The sequence below is a fragment of the Pundamilia nyererei genome, unplaced genomic scaffold (assembly GCF_000239375.1).
Source record: "Pundamilia nyererei isolate P.nyererei 1_Seehausen unplaced genomic scaffold, PunNye1.0 scaffold00009, whole genome shotgun sequence".
NCBI lineage: Eukaryota > Metazoa > Chordata > Actinopteri > Cichliformes > Cichlidae > Pundamilia > Pundamilia nyererei.
The window spans coordinates 265,798-291,217 of record NW_005187410.1 but is presented as its reverse complement, the minus strand read 5'-3'; the positions used below and the strand labels follow the sequence as shown (position 1 = coordinate 291,217).

At 39.8% G+C, this 25,420-nt stretch overlaps 1 protein-coding gene across 3 annotated transcripts in view; it reads right to left on the bottom strand.

Moving 5' to 3' along the window:
- The window catches only part of LOC102202826 (SH3 domain-containing RING finger protein 3), a 105,973-nt gene that overhangs the window by 15,646 nt on the left and 64,907 nt on the right, over window positions 1–25,420 (bottom strand). For 2 of the 3 annotated variants that reach the window (XR_311460.2, XM_005723250.2), the window contains exons 2-7: window positions 23,696–23,971; window positions 19,623–19,718; window positions 11,323–11,631; window positions 10,615–10,730; window positions 7,814–7,984; window positions 3,361–3,635 (exon numbers count right to left, since the gene is read on the bottom strand). Coding sequence is in view for 2 of the 3 variants with exons in the window: in XM_005723250.2 (XP_005723307.2) it covers window positions 3,361–3,635; window positions 7,814–7,984; window positions 10,615–10,730; window positions 11,323–11,631; window positions 19,623–19,718; window positions 23,696–23,971 (1,243 nt within the window). In the remaining variant the exon portion in view is untranslated. The remainder of the gene's footprint in view (window positions 1–3,360; window positions 3,636–7,813; window positions 7,985–10,614; window positions 10,731–11,322; window positions 11,632–19,622; window positions 19,719–23,695; window positions 23,972–25,420) is intronic. The other variant, XM_005723251.2, reaches the window with a different exon arrangement.

Sequence of the window (25,420 nt, the reverse complement as noted above, 5' to 3'; positions counted from 1 at the left end):
GTTGTAACCACTTTAGTTCCTACATGAGAAGTCTTCCAAACCTGCAAGTTTATAACGTCTGTTTAGAAACCAACTTGTCCAACAGCTAAGATAATAGTCATTATAATGCATTACTTCATGCATTTATAATTGTATTAATTAAATTTATAATGTAGGAAATGCAATTTAACACTATTAGGGCTGAGTTTGTTTCTCGTGAGAATAAAAGTGCACAAATATACAATTCCACGACAACATTCAGGCAAGCACGTGAGTGTGTTTGTGTATGCATGTGCACGCACAAATGGACACATATGGTTGCTAGCCACCTGCTCTTCTACACTGCAGAACAGAGGCAGAAATCCACAGAGAGGTGTACCGGTCATGTGAAAACCCCCAAAATGCCAGAGCTATGCGCATACTTTCTTTTGTAATTGAGAACAGATGCGTGTGTGTGCATGTTCGTGTGCGTGCGTGCGTTTGTGTGCGCATATATGCGAGAGGGAGTGCAAGAGAGGGAGAGAAAAACAGAGCGAAAGGAGAAGCTCTGTCATTACGCCTCCATAAAACAAAAAGCACAGTGATGTCATTCAGCTGTGTGTTTTGTGAGTCTGTGTGTTCACTTGTGTGTACGTATGTACGTGGGAGTGCTCGTGTGTGTATGTGTGTTATTCTTGGCTGTCTCCTCACAGTGTGTACTCTTTAGCTTCCCAAATGAAACACTCACCATTATTTTCTCAAAGGGAGAAAGCAAAGATTCAAAGAGAGAACAAGGCTGATGTGTCGTATGGACACTGCTGTGTGTGTGTGTTTCTGGGAACTGTGTGTAAGGGTGCTTCTGGCAAAAGCAGTAACACTGCATGATCAGAGTGCTTAGAAATGTCTGTGTTGTGTGCAGAAGTCCAGTGTCTTTATGTGTGAGTGCATGTAGTAACACTGACATTGTGCTAAATTATCCAGCTGAGGTACAATGTGTTCTTGTACAGCCTCTCTGAACATAAACTCCCATCTTTAGTGTTGTTCCTTAAGGTTTATGGGGTAAAATGCAATGATTGAGTGTATGTGTATGATGCACATTAAATAATGTCCCACGATCACAAGTTTTTTCTAAATTTAACAAAAATGTTTTAGTGTCTATATTTAGGTTTTGCTGCTTTACTGAGGACTGCAACCGGTTGCAATCAACATGCTGCAGATACAGACAATACGATTGTTGGAAATACATTATATTTACCCCACAGCATACCCTCTGGGCCATTTTATTAGGTATACCTATTCAGCTGCTTGTTATCTAATCTGGCAATCACGTGCAGGCAACTCAGTGCATTTAGGCTTGTAGACGTGGCAAAAACAACCTGATGAAGTTCAAACTGAACATCCAAATGGGGAAGAAAGGTGATTTAAGAGACTCTCAACCAAACTCCCTGAGAGAAACTATCCAGTGAGCGGTAGTTTTGCAGGTGCCAGAGATCAGACGAGCAAGACCAGATGGCTTCAAGATGACAGGATAGCAACAGTAACTCAACAAACTACAGGTTTCAACAAAGGTATACAGAAGAGCATCTCAGAAGGCACAACATGGCAAACCTTGAAACAGAATACTTTCAAGCAAAAGACCAGAGAGGGGCATCATTCAAACCCCACAGACTACTAGGATGACATGTCCTTCCTTCTGATTGGCTGCTTTCAGCGGGATAATGTGCCACGTCACAGAGCTTACATAATTTCAAACAGATTTCTTGAACATGACAACGGGTTAACTGTAATCAAATGGCATCTCCAGACACAATTTGTCGATCCAATACAGCACTTTGAGACAGGGTGAAACAGGAGATTCACACCAAGTCTGTCCAGTCGACAAATCTGCAGCAAGTGTGTGATGCTTTCATGTCAATGTGGACCAAAATCTCACCTCGTTGAAGCTATGCCACGAAGAATTGAGTTCGTTCTAAAGGCAAAGGGGGAACCAACCTAATACTCGCAAGGCATACCTAATAAAGATGATGAGCGTATTTTATGAATGTATTAAAGCGAAGCAGGGTTATAAAAAGAAACCTTGGTTATCATGTTGACTAATAAAAAATTCACCAGCTATTAGATCAGGGTTTTTCTCTGTCTGGTTTGGGAAAACCTGGGTGGATATGTGCACTTTGTTCATCATTAGTGCACAACTGCTTGCCAGCACAATATACTTTAAAAGCCAAGTGTGCACATACCTTTGGATATTTTGTCTATGTGAACAATACTAACTGGGTTTCATTTATTTAGGCACATTTTTCTTGTTTGCTTTTATTTAGCTGCTGCCAAAAACAATCAGCACATGACTAACAACATGGAAGAAGCTGAAGATTAAAGAGGTTACTTGTAAAACTGCATATGGTAGCTACTTGAATTAATGACTGTTCAATATTCCATTATTCTGTAATCAAAGACTACGGGGAAACAATGCTATAGCACCCCAAATAATCTGGACTTGGCTCCTTTAAGGCTGGAGGCTGCTGAGCAGTTTTACTGAAGCACATTAAAACTGTAAAAATACTGCACATCCCCGTATGATTTCTTTTTACTGAATATTTCTTTGCAGGAAAGATTCAGTCATCTGTCATTTAAAGAGGCTTTAATGTTTCCCCTTCTCCTGCGGAAAACCTTATTCTTTGTTTCTCAGAAGTATACGTCAATTTCGGAATAACTGATTTATCATCAAAGTAAAATCTTTTACCAATCATAGAACATACTGCCTGTGTCAGTTTGTTAGTCAAACCTTTGCTTTTTGCTAACTCTGAACTTGAAACTAACAGTCCTATTAGCCTGAAATCTGTAATGCTGCAAAGTAAAGTTTTTAAAGCATATTACAAAAACCCATGCATGATATTTTTCAGGATCTCCTTTGCTGTTACCCTGCATTAAAGAAAAATAAACATGCGATTAAAGCAATACATCTATGTGATACTCTAGGTAACTGAAAAAAAAAGACTTTTTCTCTGTGTCACAACATCCCACCTGGATGCAGTAGCCTTAACCTGGCCTGGCAGGCTAGGCTCAGTACAGCTGCTTTTACGAAATGAAGGGGAACGACACTGTTATGCTCTCTTCCGTGCTGTATATAGACCTTTTTCTGGCTTATAAATTGTTCCATAATGAAGAAAGGTGGTTTAGAATAGAATAGAATAGAATAGAATAGAATAGAATAGAATAGAACAGTTCTTGTCATTATGACAAGCTAACAAAAGCACAAGAAAACAGATATGATAGTCTACTTTAATTGTTATATTTGGGTTTAGTACATTAAAATCCAATTAGTAATTTTTTCTCACAAGAGGAAAACTTGTGCAAAACTTTTGACCAAGTAGAAATATATAGATTTAAAATGTTTCTGCTCACCCAGCTGCATTGAGGTGCGTGCTTGGTTGGTATGCTGGCTGGAGCGCAGGCAGTTTTTCAGCTGGGCGGCAGCAGTTTGTGGCGAAGAGGCGGGACTGATGCTGTTAACAGCGTTGGCTGCATTTACCAGTGGGGTGCCAGGACGGGACGAAGAGGGCCCCGGGGATCCTGGAGACGAGGGGTCTAAGATTTTACTTGCCACCTGACTGCAGCCACTTCCTCCTCCTGGGCTGGACAAACACGAGCTCCGAGTAGCACCAACTCCAAATGGAGCCCTTCAACGAAAAAAGGTGAAAGCGATATAGACTTTTTATTAAATTAATTTTATCATTTAATTACAACTGCTTTCTACTGTACTTGTGACCCATTAACATTTACTGCTCTGAAAACATCAGTCTCTTTCAATACAGTGACTTTTCTTCTAGTGCCACATTAAGATTCATTTCAGTGGTTTAGAGTAAAAACTGTTGAACATATTGCCTTGAAATTTGATGTACCACTGGCCCCTGACAGCCCTCTTCTGTTTATTTGCTCGGTAACTCAAATACCCATTTAATGCTAAGTAGCAAATCGGAGCTTGAAAACCTACACTTTAATGTGGTCAACTCCAGCTGTGTATTCATCTCAAGCTGACGTGAGAAAGTAGCTTTACAATCCAAGACCAGAAGCCATCTCCATGTATAAAAATAAGATGGAGATAGCTTTTGGTTTGAAAAGTAAAGCCAGTGTGGAAGGGCCCTAAACATACAACCATTGCAAAGGAAAATCTGATTGGACAGATTTACCCAATGATATATTAGTTTAGTTAGCATCCTTTATATGGTCTCTAGCTATAGTCTTCTTTAACACAGCATGGTGTTTGCATTGTAAGTTAGCCATATTTAAAGTAAAAACAGAAAAAAAATGAGGGAAAAGTCTTTAAAAATGGCTACCCCAGTCCTTACCAACCTGCAGCAACTCTGGGAACTAATTCTGGCCTTCTGGTGAACGATAAATGCAACTAGTTAACAGATAACAGATTTACCCTTTTTACTAATTTATCACGGTTAATTGCCATATTATCAGAAATTAATTGCATTCAAATGCAAATGTGATCCCATTCAGATTTAAACTGATAGACTGGTAGCAGATTGATAGTGAATGCAGTTTTATCTTATTGCATCAAAGTCACTTTAAAGACAGCAGCTGACTACAAGTGGTTGCAGACCTGGTCCCTTTCTTTGAAGCAACCATTTCAAAGGCAACAAGACTTTAAGTTCATTGCACGCAGTCACAGTAATTTAGTCATGCTGCGGTCTCTAACCACTGCTTTCCCTAGTGAGACCGTAGCACAATGGGGAATATAACTGAAAAAACAAACATCATATCATACTTAATAAGCGACCGAGACAATAAACTCATCAGGAGTTATGTTAAATGTTAATTATGAGCCAGTACTGAATCCAAAATTAAAATTTGCAAGCTTCCCTGTCAGTACTATTACCCTCTGTCAAAGTGAAAAATTCCAGTACTATTATCTGACCGGTGGATCAGCACGAGAAAGTGTCCTGCTGTAACATATATGGCGTTGCAGACTGCTCATGTTTCTGTCTGCAGAGTGCTGAATGGCAGAACAGTGAGCTGAACATTATTGACGCAGCGGTATTCACACACTTATGGTTGCCCATCGACTTCCCGTCAGACACATACAGAGTTATGGCTTTCTCTCCCTGTGTGTGTTTTTGCCAAAAGAAACTGCAAAGTTATCCACTGTTTCTTCGACACACTAAATTCAACTGCTTAAAGTGTGTGCTGGGTTTAACTCAGGTCTTTTAGCAGGCGTTTTTGGCCTTACTTATGAGTAAGTTTGAAGATTTCATACAAAAGAGGATTTTTTTTCCCCCCAGTATGAGTTCAAGATCGGAAATTAATCCGGCAACACAACAATCAAAAGGCTTCTTGGGAGTCTTATGTTTAATCACATGCATTTGTTATGTATACTCACGGTTTGCATTAACCAGGATAATGAATTCCACAACAAATATGCAAATATTCAAAGTGAAATTTAAATTTGCCAGTATGGGCCACCTGTGTAGCTCTAAAATAAACATGCATTTATGTGTTTGATCAAGTCAGTGTGTTTCTGTGTGCATATCTTTGGCAGCTTCTCATTATCATACTGAGAAATTTCTGAGCTGCACTGCAGACAAAGGGGGGTGGGGGGTAGGGGTGGGGGGTGTAAGGAGGGAGGAAGGCAGAGAGGGAGAGAGTATGCTTGCGTAAAAATAACAAATTGCCTCTCATTTGATTACTCGCCCATCCTGTCTTTCTCTGTTTCTCTCTTCTTGGGATTGCATAATTGCAAAATGTGAAGCAGCCATTCATATCCACTGGAGAAGGACACCTGCTGTTTTTGCACCCGTTTCATGTCTTTGTATCATTTTCTTTTGCTTTCTCTTCCTTCTTCTCTCTCCTGCTCCTCCTCCTCACTCTGTCAATTTCTCTTTCAGCCATCTTCTGTTTGAATTTCTTTCCATAATTCACGCCCTTCTTCACCTTTTCCTTTGTCAAACCCATTCTATTCCCTTTCAACCGTTTTCTTCTCCTCTCACATTTTGCTTCCCTCCATTCGCTTTCCCTGTTTATCCTGCATAGCCTCATCATGCTCTCCAGCTTCTCATTACCTTCCTCTCTCTCATTTTTTTGGCTCTCTTTTCTTCCATTACTGTTACTGTGCCTTGCTTTCATTTTCTTCTCTCCTTTTTCTTGACTGCATCATGGAGCGGAATACAGATGAGATATAAAGCGACTGAAAACGTTTTAATGCATATGGGAATAATGAGGGTAATTAAGTTGCAAAATATTTCAGCACACCATTTTTACTGGTTTATTTGTTTTGGACAGCTACGAGAAGTAGCTGTACTACTAAGTAACGACGAGGATGGTAATTATAATAATGACGACAGTCGCAATGATCTACGGTGAGGCTGCGGAAGCCAAACACTAGAACGGCAGAGCCAGTAGTGTCGGACTGGTTACATTTTATGATGTATTTAATTTAATCGTCATGTAACAACATTGAATTGATTAAGAATGGATTAGATCAAGATTAAGACATTTTTGCACTACACTTTGTTTCTTCTTGTCTTCACAGCAATATACAGTTTCGCTCCTAGCAATGGCTTCCCAGATCATACTTCTGGTAAATGTGCTGGCTCGACCTAATCATTTTGGTGGTTTTTGTAGCCACGTTGGAGATAATATGCACAGATTGCACCTTTCTCCAACTAAAGCCCCCCAAAATTACCTTTTTGGGTGTGCCTTTGTGACGAGAGGCAGCCTGAGTGCAGAAAAACACATGTGCAATTGCCATGCCATAATACCGGGCAAATTGCACATTTCAGTCTGCAACTAAGTAATGACTGCAAAAAAATTACACAGTAAATTACAACAACTATGTTGATAACACCATTCACATTGCCTTTGTGAGAGGACAAAATTGGGGTGTGCGTCTGATTTGATTGCAATGCTGGGTACATTTAAAAAAATAAGAGGGCAAAAAGGCTTTAACAGGGCATAAAGAGATTAAAAATTTAACTCATGTGCCCTCTGCTTATACTGTGGAGAAATTCAGTTGAACTTACTTGTCCATCTTCGGTGAACGAGATTAACTGTACTCTAAGCTTCATCACCACAGCTGATATGATTGGCAGTCATAATAAGAGCTAGTGGAATTCTCTAAAAGCTAAGGTGCTTTAATTGTACCTTTATTACTTCTTTAAGGCCCAGCATAACTAAGACTAATTCAAAAATCAAACATAATGCACCATTTGGGTGTTCGTGAAAACAAGCCATCACCAGGTAAATGACCACTTTTACCAATATGTTGAACCCACAAGTGCACTATAAACTTTATGCTGTCATAAAATCTGCTTGTTAAGTAATTGTTGTCTTGTATGCAGCTCTTTGTACTGTGGATTTAGAAAAGATTATAGGCTCTATTAAATTGATGAAAGTGAAGTTGATGTAGCACAGCATAAGATACTTTTATTGCCTTTTACTTCAGTCACAGAAGCTGAAAGCCTTGCCTTAATAAAGGCTAGACTTCAAATGGATTTTCCACTCAGCAGGAAGAGAAAATATAAATGGACACAAGGGTGAGCATCAAGTCTCGATGTGACAACCATTTCATTTCACTTTACTGTTTTGCTTTTCAGCTTTGGTAATGAAGTAAAAATGCTCAGCGTGGGGTCCCAGTTTATTTAGCTTACATCAAACAACAAGGTAAGAACACCCGGGGTGGGTATCTCTGTTATCTGTCTTCAGAACACTGTAGTTTTACCACAGCAGACAAGTGGATGGATGGACACATCTCAACAACATCTGTCATTGCATAACTAAGTTGCCAAGTGTTCATGCAGTGGTAGTTTCTTTCACTATTTAACCACATGCATGCAGTACTTTCCGCTCTCACCTGGACACAGGAGTGACATAGTTTCCCGGGAAGACGCCAGAGGCAGCAGTTCTCAGTGACGTGCCTTTGAACCATCCGTCTTGACACTTCTCTGTCACCCGATACATCTCCCCTTTTCTAAGCTCCAGCTCGTCAGCCTTCTGGGGTTTGTAGGCATATAATGCCAGGTATCTGAGAAAGACAAGTGACAAGCTGCATTGCAAAAGCGAGTCATATAATAACAATATTTAACTCTAAAGGAAATCTTGAACAACTGTTCACCTAATTATAAACTCCCACTGGACATCTTCTTCTTAAAGCATGCATGTGGATTACTCCGAGTGAACAGCAGCAATTCAATCTTTTAATAAGGCAGTGCTGTTTGGTCCTTCCACTATAAATCCCCTGTTTTTGCTGTATATTTCATGTCTGTGTATTACTGTCTCCTTTAGAAATAGAGGGAAGGAGTGGGACTGCAAACACGAACAGTTGTCAATTACTGGTTTAAGTGAGACTATGATTATCACCCTAACACTGCAAATAAATATATACATGTACAGCATGTATAATGTTTTACTCCAAAAGTTGATTCTGTTCATCTGGATGTAGCGTTTTCAGTGGGAGAAACATTTCATCACTCATCCAAGTGACTTCTTCAGTCTCAGCTGACTGCAGGTTTCCCCAGTCTTATAGATAGTGCATTTTATGAAGGAACTGAACTCCCAGCCCATTGTTCCTTCAGTGGTGCTAGTTTCAGTCATTATGTAAATGCATCGTCAATGTTTTACCTTTACTTATCCACTAATGTGTCTAAGAATTAATTCTGTAATGCAGTTGTACAGTTGTTGAATACTAAATAAGAAAGAATATATTTAGACAGATCTTACAATAGCTTCAATTTACTGTTATGACAATTTGAACTATAAGACAACAAAAACACTGTTAAAAAGAAGAAAACATCAAAAGACGTAACACCTTTTTTGCATACTTCCTATTTTTACAGGACAACACTTTTTTTCTGTCTGAAGGACCAGTGTGACCACTAGAGGTGAATGTTACACTTTGCCATACGTGTCTTGGTTTATGTGTTTACACACACATTTATTGATCAGTGTAGTATTTTGAAATGTCCTAAATGTGACTGTATATTGAGTTTTGTGGGTTCCACAACTACTACATATACATGATATCCCGGTACCGGTGCTGGAGTGCACTCATAGTTGTGTGGTGCCAGATTCCAACAGAAGACGATAATACCAGAAAGTAAACAAGTACTATATATGCTGCCTTCCCGTTTCCATGGTAACAGATGTAGGGACTGTCTTCGGTCTCCCCATGGCAACAGGAACAGTTGCCAGGTCAAGAGGAAAACGTCCGACCTCATCAGTAGTATGAACTCACTCCGGATGCACGTGTGCATATTGTGTGTGTGTTTGTGTGTGTGCGTGAGAGAGCGCACGTCTGAGTGTGTACCTACTACTTGGAAAGTGATATTATTAAATCTGACAATGTTGCTGTATTTGGCTCACATCCTGCAGGAAGGACACCGGTTAATAGTAAACAGCACACACACAGGCCATCGCACACACGCGCATACACACACGCGAACTTCTACTTCTATACAAGTGAAGATCTTCACTGGTGTAATGTTGTTCTTGGCACAAATGTATGGGTTTCTTTTTTAACACAATGTCTTTGTTATTTGTTTGAAGAATGATTTATAGTAATAATAAAACAAACAAGCAGATACAAATAAATCCTACAAAATAATACAATAAAAAAACAAAACCCCTAAATGTCCCAATTCCCAAACACTGACACTTTAAAAGTTATACCAAAGTAAACACTTTTGCTGTGGTTTACACTAAATAGTCAGTTTTTCTGTTCGAGCCCAAAGCTTTAGAAATTCAAACTTTTACAAATCTCTTTTTTTTACCCTGAAAAAATAACGCTATTATCTTTTTGTAATTTGAAAGAATATTGAGTTTCATTAATGTCTGTCCATTGTTATTATACCATAGTTCTAATTCTAACCTTGTATGGCGCGCAGACTAAGCAGGTGTCCTCACTTTCCAAAAATATCCACACCCTCAAGGTCTCACTCTCAAAATTGGTCCATGCAGCAATGGAAGCACAAGAGAACAATCACATGCTCACCTTGAAGAGACCTTTATTTTCCTAGTTAATTTGTTTGTAGGTTAGTTATGTGGTAAAACTAGGTTAGCAGTGGCACTTCCCCAGGACTGCTGACCACCTAAATTTTCCAAAGGATTCAATGTAGTTTTTGTGTGTTTGTGTAAAGATAAAGTCTCCAACTGCAGCAATAAATTACTTTATCATGCACATCCTAATGCATAACACCTCTTTTTATGCAATGTTAGTGTGATAGTCATAGTCTCACTTTTTATGTCATAATCTTTATGACAGAAATCTTTTTTGTGTGCATCTCTCATCCCTCTTAACATGGTCATTTTAATGAAATAACAAAAACCTGTACAGTAAAATGCTGTTAAGAGCCTTGTTACGAAACACTGACGTAAGCATCGCACAAGTGAGGAAATAGCATAACAGAGGTGCAATTTTCCTGTCTGGGGAGAATTTCATCATTGACCAGTGGAGGAGCGAATGTGCAGAGGTGGTGGAACACGGCCAATATCTCAGAGCACAACAAAGGAAATATTTTTAACCCTGCCAACAGGCGGCTTGTGAAATCAAGCTTGGATCTGAGTCGCACGTATGCTGTGATAAACAGAATGGGCAGGTGGAAAAAAGAGAAAAGAAAGTCACAGCTGGGTGAACTCACAGCACTGAGGCATACTCACATGTTGAGTGGGAGCTGAACCTTGGCATGGGCCAGCAGCTCAGAGGTTATGGATGCCACTTTGGGGGGCACCAGCACCCCTGCTGAGGAGGGAGAGGGACCTGGGGGAGATGGATCCTAAAGAAATGCAGAAAGATATACGATGAAAATGCCTACAACCCACATGCAGATTTACAGTATACATGCTGGGTATTATTCACAGAATACAAACTGATCCCACGTCTAAATACAACCAGAGGCAGTATTTGCAAGAGCAATGCGTCTCTAGTGAAATGCTGTAAATAAGAGGAATGATTTTATTTACATGGAACTGGACGAGTAGGTGATTGGGGAATAAGTTATTAAAACTAGAGTAACAGAGTGACTGAAGTGAACTCTGGTTTGTGAAATGCAAGCAATGCCTTAGAGGTGAAACCAAGGAATCAGCAGGGGCAATACACTGGCTGATATTAGTTCCCCGCAGATATATTACATGCCAAGCAAGGCATTTGTTGACTGCTGTTTAACTAGAAAATGCACAAAAAATCCAAGTGATTTTCACTATACACTTTTTAAATACAAAACAAGCATAGTACTTGTACATAATGGAGCCACATTACATCTAATCAAGTATTTTCTTATGCTCAAACAAACTGATTTTCCCTGATATAAAAGATCTGCTGCGTTCTGTAATTATGGGGTCTGTGTACATCACAGCGTTCGCATGCACCTGGATGCGTGCAGCCGCTCTGGGGTCAGAGGAGCTGATGAGGACTGGGTGGGAGATCTCCATGCTGTGTCTGTTGTTGAGCTGGGCAGCCCTCTGGCTGACGGATAGAGCGGTAAACGAATGGCGCTTCTTGGCGTTCTTCTTTCCTTCGCCTCTCCGATGGCCAAAGCCGTTTCCATTAGACGGGGACGCGCTTGGGGAGGGCCCGGAAGAGCAGGGGCCCAACGGGGCCGGCTCAGAGCTCGGACCCGGTGCATTAGCTGGTATAGGTTTGTCAATCTCCATCAACTGCTTGGCTGTTTCATTTAACTGCGAGGAGAGCAGAGGAGAGGAGAGGGGGAGGGAACTATGAGAGAGAAGACGTTCAGGTGTTCGATTTCAGACCTGAGTGGTTCAAGTACATCTCCAGTACATTCAAGTGTGTTTGTGTGGCTCTCTTGCTGCTTGTTCTTGCTGGCAGCTTTTCAGACCAGCAGCACAAGAATCATCACTTACAACAGCAGGTCTGGTGAGACTCCCTCTGTGTAACACTTTGACAGTAGCTCAAACACACAGATACTCAAATAACCCACAGAAAGGTGAGCATTCACTTTGCTTGCCAGAGTTTACTCCTTTTCTTCTCACCAATAGATGGTCTTGTACATGTTTCAAACATTTATTTACAGAGTATTTCCAGGAAAAACATTTTTTTTGGGGGGGAAGACACAATCAGCCTGATTCACTAAACAGGGGACTGACCTGCAGAGTGTGGGGGCCACCTCCAAATAGCGCTCATAGGTGTCGTTAGCTGGGTGATTTACAAAAGCTGTGTTGTTTTCTAAACAGGTGCAGTCGGCTTATTTCAATATAAAGCACAAAAAATGAGACATGCTGCTTTTTGGTGTTAAATATTGGAACAATTAGCAGGAAATTATGTGCACAGTAAATCACTTACTTTGCACTATTGATTTAAATATTATCCTCCCTATAATTTGCACCTTGAAAAAGGAATTCCCAGAAATACGTATACAACACGGTTAGTGGCATAACCCCAGTTTCCACCTCTTACACGCAATCTTGACACTGCACTCTTTTGGAAATACCATTTTTCTGTTGTTTTGGTAAAACATCCTTTTAAGACGTGGCAAAAATGAATGAATCCAAAGCCTCATTAACTGGGTGATTAAAAAAAAAGGTTGGCTCTGTGACTCTAACATCTGGTCAGAGCTCTGGATTTTAATAATGTGTCAATTTTATTTATTTATTTTTTTCAACCAGAAATCGATGAGAAAGAAACACCTACTTTATTTTTTTTTTTACTTTACGGTAGAAGAGCTCACACTATCGGCACAGGTTGTGGTCTGTTTACAGACAGTGTGATTTACCGGCAGAGGAGAAGATGCATCATTTTGTTGAGGTAAAGAAGGAAAATAATTCGAAAAAAATAAGCCAATAAATTACGAGTGCAAAGTATCAAATTCCAGGTTCCCTTACAGCTGATAAATAATTTTACTTATTAAATCCTGATTTATAACAGTTACACATGCGATACACTATATAATAGAAGTATTAGACGTCTAAATTATGGATCGCTGTGCTGGGAAAAAGCACCAGTATAGGAGGTAAAAGCACCTCTGTAAATCTAATCAATCTTGATTATTTGTGGTCAGGCACTGACCTGCAACAAGAAGTTTGTTGGTGTAGTCCTGATCATTGCCGTTTCCTACTGTACTCAGTATGCATCATATTATCAAGGAAAGAGCAAAATGTGTTTATCGACATAAAAAAGTAGTGAAAATATGAGAATGAGTGTTCCATAGAAATTGAATTATGTTATGTTATTATCTGTAATACTTACCAAGCGTTGGAAAACCCCCTATATGAACTAATCTGATTGTGTTTTCTGTGGACGTGAGCACATATTTGATTGCAAATGGGATTACTGAAAGGAACAATTTGTATTTTCTGACCATTATGGAGCTCTGAGGTAGTTTAAGCTGGCAGTGAAGTTGTTTTACTGTCACACGTTGCTTGTACAATCCAATTAGTCATCCAAGCAATCATTACAAGAACCTGCCGCTCATTAATTCTTCTTACTCCGGTGCTTACGCTGCTTCTCTTTGTTACTGAAGTATCTGTTGCTTGCAATTCAACCTCCCTTCGCCTCACTCAGACAGAAACCCTGCAGCTTTTACATAAATACTATATACGCATTAAGACCTGAGTATTTCACTTTTGTTACCTCAGTGAAAGTCTAACATTTCCGCTTCACATTTTTCTTCAGTGTAAAGCAAGGGTCTTTAAAGTGCTGCCTGCAGGCCAATGGCAGCCCATTGTTACATGCTGTGCAGCCTGCAAGCATGCCAAAGAAAGACTGTACATGTACATGTAGTTCATCGGCACTTCATGCCAAATTAAGGTATGACTTGGCACAGAACAAGACCAAAGGAACAACTCCTTTCAATTTTAACTCTTGTATTCTAGTCATCAAAGCAGACTGAATATTTATAAGTTTGAAAAATACAGCTTGGCTCAGAAATATCTATGAAGCAGTGAGTCTCTAACAATAAATGTCTGAACAGAGAGATGACATATAAGCTAACGCATCTGATACATTAACAGACATCATCAACTTTGGCATCCTCCAACAAATTCCCTGAGCAACCCCTGGAGAGATATGTGTGGTATATAAGTGTGTGTGTGTTGGAGAGAGAGACTCAGACAAAGTGTGTACAGGGCCGCCCTGTCTGGGTTCAGTGTTGGTGATGTTGCATTTCCATTTTAATAGATATGCTAATCAAAGCCAAATCATATGCTAATGAGCATGATGGATTGATGCTGCAGATATAACTCAGTTTGCTCTCATGAGGTTGACTAGAGGACACACACACACACACACACAGTCAGGAATTCATCCAACACTTTCACTAAGTGACTTACACAAACACATTCCAGTTACTGTCTGTGAATGCAACAACTGGACGGATACACAGACGCACATACATTTTCAGCTGTTCCACTGAAAATGGCGCATTAAATGACAGAGAAAAGAGAGCGAAGTTTTGATAGGCGCAGTTCTTCATTTGGTGCTTTTGGCTGAATGAAATCTCCAAGGTCATCTATTATGTGTTGAGCTAACTGTAACGTGTGCCATTTGGAGAGTCAGTTCCTCTCTAGGGGTAATACTGAGACTCGAGCTGATGAGCTGATATCTGCACTGCGAAAGGGTAAGCCAGCAGGACAGTTGCATGTACTAGCACAAGCACACACACACACACACACGCAGAGAACTGGTGGCAGACATGTGCCAACTTCCTTTTGCTGCAGGGATACATAAAAGTGGAAACTCTCCACAACAAAAACAGAACAAAACAAAGGAAGTCCCAATATGTCTCCCGTTACCATCATTAAACTTAAGTCAGTCAGTGTCATTTAGCACAAACTTATGCACACTGAGCTCACATCTACCTGAAACCACATCAGCTCCTTCAGCTCCTGCTGCAAACTTACACAACACAGACCAGCCCGCTCATTATATATCCACTCAAAGTCATGTCGGGTACAGTATATTCAAATGCAAAGCATATCTACTCCTTTACATCATCCACCCTACTGTTCTCAAACATTTAACCCCCCCAAAAAACCCAGGCACATCCAATAAATCCACCCAAACTTACCGAATCAAACGAATCACAAATTTAACGATACATTTCCTGCAGTCAGTAAAATTAGATCGTTTCTGTCCTCTTGTTTTAATTCTCTTTTCAATACAGTTGAGATTAGAAATAGAGACGTGGTGATGCAAACTCTTGCATAAGCTCTGAAAGACCTACAGACATTATCAGATAACACGTATATAATGAAAAATTAATTATTTTGGCATGGCTCTTAACACGTGAAATGTACTGACATGAAAAGATTAGAGCAACCGGCTCTGCACGGCTTCCCATGCAATTAAATTAATAGTTTAAAAGAATAGTGTCAAAAAATAACACCCTTTCCCTTTAGGGGAGATCTACTAATGCAGAGGGCCCCAAGAAAAAACTCAAAGCTTTCTGGCAAAAAAAATGTTGATACAACTTTTGGTGCAAATTGGTGCAACATCAACCAGCAATGCAAGTGATCTGGAAGTGGTATTTACTTCATATCCAGTAGGGCAGACACACAGGGATCTTAGTATACTAAGTCAGCTCATGTCTGGCATTAGAATCTATCTCCACACGGTTCTTGAGTAACCTATGATTGAACCTCACCTTCCCGTCTCTGTATGTGAAAACACAAGCATATTATTTCTGTTTGTCAAGCTCAAATAACAGAGTCACGCACAGGTCAACATTTGCAAATGCACACTCTATCTGTATAGTATAACAGACTTCAAGAACCAACCTCTTACCCACAATTATTTCCAAGCAAATCTAAACCAGCTGTGACCCTTTAATACAAGTACCCGAGATATTAAACACATCCACCTCAAACCGCTTCATTTTTACTAAACACTTTGATGACACCATTTTTAATTCACTCTAAGCTTCTTTTTAAAAAAATCTGCTTTCTGTTATCACAAAAAGTTACCACAAATCCCAGTAATATCTGTTAGAACCCAACAATATGATCTAAATGGGCTGTAATTTTTTCTTGAGCAAGCGGCCAACAGCATTATGCAAAAACAAATAGCTAATGACAAGCTGTGGGTAATCAAGCAAGTGCAGGACTCTGCCAGACGCACTGCTGCTTTGCACCTGCAGTAGGCACGCCACTTGAGTAGAAGGTCCTTTTAAGTGGCTCGCAATGATGTAGCAACTGCAAAAACAATTTGCCCATATGTGGCTCACCCCACCTCTCAATGAGGTCTGAGTGATGGGATGTTATTGCATCTTTGTTGCATTAAAATCTGGAGCTGTCTACTTATGATTGGATCACTCAAAATTAATGTTAATACCTGGTCTGAACAGGGCCACAGATCAGCAGAGGCTCCAGCTGGGTCCTCCTTATTGGCTTTTAAATGATGACACACACACGCGCGTGCGCACGCACACACATCAAGCACTCGCACGTCTGCTCGCACGTCGTCAACATGCCCCTGCACCCCCACTGTGTGAGAGTGATGGAGAGGGCTAAATTATTGATGCATCTCGATCTAATAGGAACCCCTGTGCGTGTGGGTGCGTGTGTGTGTGTGTGTTTCCCAATACGACTCAGCCTATGGCTTAATCACCGTCACCTAAGAGAGTCCTTTTCTAGAGTTGTTAGCTAATTTCAAGGACATTGTGTGTGTGAGATTGTGTGGCCAAGAGTACAAGCATGAGTAGGCTGCAAACCCAGACATAGAGAAAAAATGAAAAATGATTCAGAGAGCAGTATGATTAAAGTTTAGAGAAAAAACACACCACTGATTTCATATACACATGTATATGGATCCTGATTGTAACACACGTGCTGTGTTGTACTACTAAGTATTTTATATAATATGTGCTTTAATCAGCAAGAAAAAGCAATATAATGTATAAAAGCAGCATATAGGATGACTCCATCCTACAGCGACTTGCCTCTAATCTGTGCATTAAAAATCTGCTTTGACTTTATAAAGAAGACAATGCAGCTACTACACTGCAGCTGAACTCCTGGCACTCCCACTGTTTTGAAAATCACACACACAAAAGCTCTTTGTAGTGTGGGTGAATCTCCTGTCATTTCTGAAGACTTCATCATTTGTTTTGGAGAGGTCATGCGAGAATCAGCGTTTTTACAAATTTGTGGTGTCGTAGAGATAAAAAATTGCAAACACACTTGCTACCAATGCTTTTCCCCCCACCATAACAGCTTAAAAGCCTTAAATGTGATCCAGTTATTTTTTTTTTCAGTTGCACAGGGATTAAAGTAAACTATTTTACTCTTGACAGCCATGGCACTATGAAAGAAGGTAGAATGTTTGGGGTGTTTTCAGCATTTTACTGAGAGAAAATTCCTTCAGCCAAGTTTTAAATAGCATTACAAACTATGTTTGCATTTCTGAGGGTATTTATGTGTTTGTGTTGTGCTTTCCTTTAGATACAGACAAGTGACAAATTAAAGGAAAAAGAAACCTTTGCCGCTACAGAGAAAGGATCTGGCAGCTATTATGCAGGGGAGCTCTTGCTGGCATGGTTAGGGTCTGTTTGTGTCCTAAAGCAGGGATGTCAATCTTATGGCTTGTGGGCCAGAACTGGGCTGCCAAAGCGACCAATTTGACGCACTCAAAAGCCCTGCAAAGTTGTGAAATGTTTCAATTTGGGAGTTTCCATTGCATTTTGCATCCTGAGGCATGCAAATCATTAAGAACGCATCATGTCTCGAAAGTGGTTTTCGGAACTGTTATTTTAATCCAAACCAGAGTTCTGAATCCTTTTTAATTTTACAGCACAAAGGCCCACAAAGGCATCGGACATGTCATGCAATACCATGCTGAAAAAGACGGATAAACAACAGAGCGATGCTTTTAAGTTTCTTTGAATTTAGTACACTGAATGAATGGTTATTAATACAGAAAGAGAGAAAACAGAAGTCCTTGTTTGTGCCCCCAACTGATTTGTACCTAACATAACAGAAACTCTAGGTACGCTTCACACAGGAACATCGAGGTACCTTTGACTTAGTCTACATTTTGGATTCTCTGGTTCGCTCTCGCTTTTTATCACTTAAGTTCCACTGTGTCACACTGTGTAGATTGTCATCCATGCCTTCATTTAATCACATCTGGATTACTGTTTACTTGGCTTCCTTTGAACGTCTCCAAGTTGTTCCAACGCCGCTGCAAGCCTTCTGACTAAGTCTTCTGACTAAGTCTTCTAAATACTCACATATCACACTGTTGCTAAATCAGTTGCTCTGGCTCCCCATCAACTTCAGACTTCACTTTAAGTGAAAATGACTTGACTTTTATAGCTCTGCGTGGACAAACACTGCCATACAACAGTGAACTTTTACATCCATACATCCCCAGCAGGTCCCTGAGGTCATGTGATCAGGACCTGCTGGCTATACAGCGTACGTGACTGTGAAATAAAGGAGACAGAGCTTATGCAACAGTGGCGCCACCAAACTCTGGAACGCTCTCGCTCTGAGTCTGAGATCTGTGGACTTCTTTTAAAAGGCAGCTAAAAACTCTGCCTGTTTTTCAGCTTTGTTTTTGGCTAACACTTTAGTCTTAGGTTTTTATTATTGTTGTTGGAAAGCACTTATTCATCTTGAAAGGTGCTATAGCAATAAAATTTTACTAACTTGTTTTAAAAAAGACATTAAGTAGAAATGAATGGATGTTTTCAGAAAGTACTTGGATTTCTTTAAACTTTGGTGGTTTTTACGCAAATATTTTAATTGTCTGGCCCAGTAAGTCTCTTGTGGTCGAGCTAAAATAAGGCCGACTGCCTTGCCTGAGAGGAAAGGGTCACTGCAAATCAATACAAAGCCGTGGTGGCGCAGCCCCTCACTAAGACACTTAAATTTGTCACCCGTCTGAAAGTGGTCAAGCCTTAACATCCTGATATGGAAGCATAATGTGGAATCTCAATGCGGAAACAGCATGATTAATGGAGAATAATGAACACACAATATGCCTCCTTTCAGAGTGAAATCCCAGCGTTAATTAATATTAATGCTGGAGGCTTTACAACATTTCATTAATCAGCCAAGAACATGTAGCCATCTCCTCTCACATCCTAACTTTAGAGTGAGCACACACTCCGTGTGTCCCTGCTCTCTGCACTTATGGTAGTGAGGTTATTAAAACCAAAGAAAATAAATAATAGATTACTCATTACCACTGGCAGTGAATTTCGACAAGAGATATGCTTTCACTAAGTACAGAGAACAAAGTGCAGCTGTGCTAAAGAAGAATAGAGTTAATGACTACAGTAGTAGCAGTACCTTTGGTAAAATTTATAACTGGATCGCAATGCAATTTAGTTGAAACCTACTTGGTATCAAGAAACAATAATTTAGTAAAGGTGAACATATTCAGCTTTTTTACTGGCGACTATACTGATTTATCCTCCGCTCGCTAACAAATCTGAACCAGTCAACTTCTTTCTTTAACATGGAAAGCTTCTACTTGTTTTCGGCACATTCCACAGTAGACAAGAAACAGCGTTTTATCACTCTTTCAGTGGACACATGCAAAACTAACTTTTGAAGTCTTCATCAAGTGTTCGATAAAAGGAGATCGCATTTTCTTCCTCTTCTCTTAAAAGTAGCAATGTGGCAATGACAATAGATGTGACAGTGGATGTTTTGCTACAGCATCATCGACACTTCTGCAGTGGGTTTGTGTTTGTATGCCATTTTACCTCCACATAAAGAATTGGGAAGATGCCAATCTTGTCTCCCAGCATGCCTTCTGCCCAGTTCTCATCTACTCGCCTGATTACTGTCAGCACCTCATCCTGGGGAGAGAGGAAATGAGTGAAGCTACAAACACACTCAAGTATACACCGTATACCACACTTCCAGAACAATAGACATTTAACTGCTTTTGATATGCTGCAGACAAAACAAAGTTTATTTGTTCTGCCTTTGCATATAAAGCGTTTATGCATAATGACGTGACTTTTTTTAAAACATGGGCTACTTATGAAAGCATGATCAAATTATTCCAAGTGATGCCTTGCTACCTTGTTGAGGTCCCTGAAAATATATTTAATAACTGGCAAATCAACATTTTTCAAGGCTGTTTATGTTTATGTTGGAACGGCAACTCAGGACTGATACAATTCCAGCACGACACACTGGCATCCTTGCAAGCCACTGCATATTAACTACAAACTGTAACCCTTTTCAGTGACTGCAAGCAGGCTACTGAATTCAAATTACTTGAGCTGCTCCCATTTCAAATGTAAAATGCGAGCTAAAAATGAGCTAAATATGACACTCTGCAGAAATATTTAAAATGACTGCCTTAGGGCAAAGTTAAGGTGAATACTGATGCTTCTGTTTTTCCTTTTTTTCTACATCTGCGTGCCCAACCCAAACCAACTTTACATCGATCAACAATCGTGTATATAACAACAAAAACCAACAATTTGACGTCAGTTTACATGCTGGTTACCAGTAAATATGTACCTTTGTGTACACTTCCATCTCTACATTGTGCATATGATATAATATCACATGTAATATAATAAATATATGATGTTTTTCCCTCTGCTTCTCCTCTCCTCACATAAAGGTCTTGGTTAGACCATTATGGGATGGCAGTGATAATGCCAGCAAATGACTCTGTATTAGTCATACTGAGTAATTACCTCTCACACTGAGAAAACAATATCACACACACTGGTTCTGCATGACAACACGCATACAGAACTCCACGGGGGCACGTGTCTCTGTGTGAATTATGGTCTTGCATGATTTTCAGTTGTTAACCTGTTGATTAGTTTAACCCTAAAAATCAAAATAATGTGATGCCCCAGCATTATCTGTTCTCCTGGATGCAGAGAGCGGTGTGTCGGAAACAACGTGTGTACACTTTACATTACCGTGATAGGTCTTAAGACGCCCACACTAGACTGAACATTACACTGTAATTTAATAAACTATCTTGTTCTCTTGCTGCAGACACATTTAGAGTGCAAAGACAGAGTGGAGGTGTCGAGCCTTCAGTCCTAGCACAAATGAGGCCTGTGTAACAGCGGGAAAAAAATGATAAGCTCAGAGGAACACAACATTACGGAGAATACAAATTACTGTTTACACCAAGCCCGACCTGGACGTACACTGCTCAAGGACTGAGTGCCTTCTCTCATTTCCATCCTATTCAAAGTATAATTTGAGTGATATTTTTGACATCGGCTACTCAGATTATCTACCTCTTATATGATAAAGGTCATTAAGATCAGTAAGACTGACACAGAAAATGTACCCACGCTTGTACAATTTAATTCCCAAAATACAGAAAGCTGCGGACAGCAAGTCCCGAGGATAGTTAATGCCAGTTCTACGTGTATTTGAGCTTAACGGTATTATAAGATAGAGACATCATTACTGGCAGCAACATGATACCCAACCAATTAACAATCTGCTTGGCCACAAAGAGCAGAAATACACGCTTTTTTTCTTGCACTTCCAGTTCACACTTCCTGTCTTTTGTAAAAGCACCATTTTTTTCCTGCACTCATGATGACGCACAACCACAAGCGCATTAGAAGTACTGGAGAGTAGAATGTAATAGACATTTTGACACTCCAATCACAGATCCACGAGCAAAAAAGAGCCCATGCTACACAGCTGGTTAGGATCCAGGCACTGTTGGGAGTAATGCCTTACAGAGCAACACGTTATTGTAATCAGGTTAGAGTTTTCAGTACAATAGTAGTGTACCATGTTACCGTAGTAAATTTGGCACTTATATTACAGTCTTAATTACAGTTGAAACCAAGCACACCATTGTTTTTCTTGTGACATTACCAATACGTTTGATGTGTCACACGGCCCTCTTCCTATTGAAAAAACAAAAGTTGTATCCAAGATGGCCGACTTCTAAATGGCCACCATGGTCACCACCCATCTTGAGGAGTTTTCCCCCTCACATATACTAATCTGCCACAAACAGGACTTTAATATCACCAACCATTCCCATTTTATTACGGTGTATCCATATAAATGGCCCACCCTGTATAATACTGGACTTATTTTTCTACGAAGGTTTGAACTTTGAGAGAAAAGTGTGAAAATGTTCATGCCTGTCTGAGAAAAGTGTATAAAGTGTGTAGTGAGGGGTTTTACAGCCTTAAAACACATTGTAAAAAATAAAGCTGACTACTTCGCGGATTTCACCTATTGCGGGTTATTTTTAGAACGTAACTCCTGTGAAAAACGAGGGACCACTATACTATTATTTTATTGAAGAAAAGGAGCGTGTTTGTAAAGTGCAAACAACGCCCAGGACAGAAAATCCCTTACCTTGCTAACCCAATTTCTGCACAGACAGCATGCTAACACAAAGCTAGCCAAGAACCCAGAGTGATGGTACACTAAGCTATGCTGAGCCCAGCAGCCAGAGCCTGAACTTCAACAGTCTCTTTGTAAAGGTTTTCTTTGCTTTGTGTTGTCAGCTTTTTGTTTAAATGTAAACACTAAAGAACAATCTTTTGTGTCCTCATTGGGACATAAAGCATTTGTGTTGGTGTGTAGAACTGTAGCCTGGAGTTTATACTGTTAGCTGGTAATTATGTAACAGTGAATTTCAGATAATTTTTTGGAGTAATGAGAAAGTAATGTGACATCTACATTTTTACATATAAGAGAAAGTTAGGTAGGGTTATGTAGCAAAATTCCTGAAATAGCCCATCCCAATTTTGCAATGCAGACACAAAGCACATATCTGCTTCAATAGAAAGGCAATAGTGTCCTCCAGGTGGTTGTTCCTCTCTGGCCTTTGCTTTGGAAAATACTTTTAATATTAATTTCACATCAAACAAACCAAAACCCCACAATGGATTTTACTCCATGCAAATCCACATGAAAAAGAATAGATTAGACCCCACCAGTAAATAAATAGTGGTATTTTAGTGGAGTTTTTGAGTATAAACATGGTGTAAATGCTGTCTTGGCATTAAAACAGAAGAATATTAATTGAAGATGGGCATAGAGAGTATCAGTTGCCAGAACTTTCATTCCCCCCCCCCAAAAAAAAAAAAAAAAAACCCAGTCAGTGTTAAAATTCAATTTCAGCCAAATCCTCGAGGAGACTGGTAATGAATGCAGTGCAGCAACTCCCCGCTACTTGTCTGCTGTCTCCATAGTAGAAAACCTCATAACAAACACAATACACAATCACTTACACTGATGAAAACATCAGCTGTAAAATAAAAAAAGTGGTGTAAACTGTTAAAATGAGAGAGAACAAAGTAAAACATGAAACTGCAACTACAGTCGCTTTAAAAACCAGCACCTTCAAGTAACACACTACCACAAATAGTAATACTTATTCTGGTTTTCCGCTCAGACAGATCACATGACTTTATAACAGTAACAAAGGCATTCGTTTTCTAAGTCAAACAATTAGATTTCATGAACAGCACTGATCTTATCAGAGACAGCAGACTATTTTGTTATCTGTGGACTCCACTGAGGAGAGCATGCACTTGTTTCTCTGTTTGAAGATGTTCCAGTTTACATTCTGTGAACCAATCTGTAGAGCAGGGTCTGAGCTAATAAATTATTTGTGCCCTACAAAGAACCAGCCTGGTTTAACACTACAGATAAGTGTTTTCTCCTGCTACAGTATTTATGCTGTTGTAAATTCTGAACACATCAGTCCTTCGGATCTTTTTACTGATTTAAGCATGCAGCCTTTTTTTAAAGAAATGTTATTCTGTGTCGGATATTAAAAAAGCATGTGTATACTATGAGTGTGTGCTACCTTGCTGAAGGCCAGACAGTCTTTATCCTGGTCCTTGTCTTTGACCTCAAAGTCATACAACGCTTTGCCCTGGGGTGGAGTTTGGCTCAGGGGACGCAGCAGCTGGATGTAACTAGCAGGCAAGAAACCATGACAACCATTGAGCTCGCCGTGGTACCAGTTGTCATCCACCTTGCGTCGCAGGATGATGATGTCACCTTTGGAAAACTGGAGGTCGCCCGGTTCCTTGCCCTCATAAGAATAGAGGGCTTTGCCGCAAGGTAGCGCTGGGATATTCTGTGAAGCATACACACAGAAGCACTAAATATCAGAAGAAATTTATAACGTTTTAGAAGGGCATCAATAAAAAGCATTAAGGAAAGGGGTGGATGGCATGTGCTATTAGGGTGCTTTTTCATGTTAAATACTGCATTTTTGTGTCTCTTCAGGTTTTTAAAAACCCTTCCAATAAATCTTAGAAGATAAATTCTGTAATATACACTCTGAAATCATAACCTACATGATGAAGGGGTCAAAACAGAAGCTAAAAGGATTAGATTAGAGCACTTGGTTGCTGGTGTTTTGAAATGATTTGCATTTTTCTCTTATATTTCAATATGAAGAATGCTCTCCAGTACAGCAGGAGTTATTAATATAAAAGGTTCGACGGCAGGTGTTCTTTTGACATAAACATCTTACACAGAGCAGCTTTAAGAGCTTTTTTACATCTCTACAGAAGACTAAAAGCATTTCTGTTTAAAATTAGTGCAACTGTGCTGAAATGTTAGGCGATAACTACACTTGGGGTTGACAGATTACAGGGTAATGCTTTTTTATTAAATTCTGTTAAGATGCAACAGACTTTCCCTTTGTGTCATGTCCGGAATAAATGGGCTTCAGGTCTGTTTGCTAATCACAAACAAGGTGGTGACCCCTGCAGCGATGAATAAATGAAGTAAAAAAAAACAACCCTGGAGGTAAACATGCTATAAACCAACTTAAAACACTGGCAAATCAAATATATTACAAACTACAGGCCCTGGAGACAAATTTGTAGAAATTGAGAATTGGATATGTGCTTGAAGGTTCATTTTATTCCCCCCCAGCAGTATGTGAGATATGATGGGTTATTAAAATGTTTGCAAGGTAATTGCTGCTCCCACCTTGGGCCAAACATAGTAATTTTCAAAATGCCAGAACGGCATGAAGCATGACTCCCGTGAGTTTCATCAAAATCAGGTCCTCGGTGTCTCACTTATCAAATGTCCAGGACAAACGCACCATTTATCCTCCACACATCAGATACATGAAGCAAACTTGAGTAAAATGATTAAAACGTCACACTGAACTCAATTTGTGTTAAAACTGCATTTAACTAGTGTGCTTTTGAAATCATTTAAAATAATGATTTGCTAGGCAGATACCCAGTATGCATAGGCCTATCACAGGTACACAAGACTGTAACTCTTGCCCTATGACAGCGGATATAGGTTTCAGACCTGCAGACTCTGCAGCCCTAAATTGGAAGTTAATGGATGGATGGATGGATACTGTATGAAATCCTTGGGGTATACATTCTGCTATATGTGCTGCTCTGTCTGCAGCGCATGTAACAGTACATGAATCACAGCTAAGCAGATGGCGTTTTAATTGTAAGTTACTGACTAGCTCGTCCAATAAATTGCTGGAAAGTTCATGAACAATTACCTCATCAATCCTGCCTTTTCAATATGACTCTGACATACA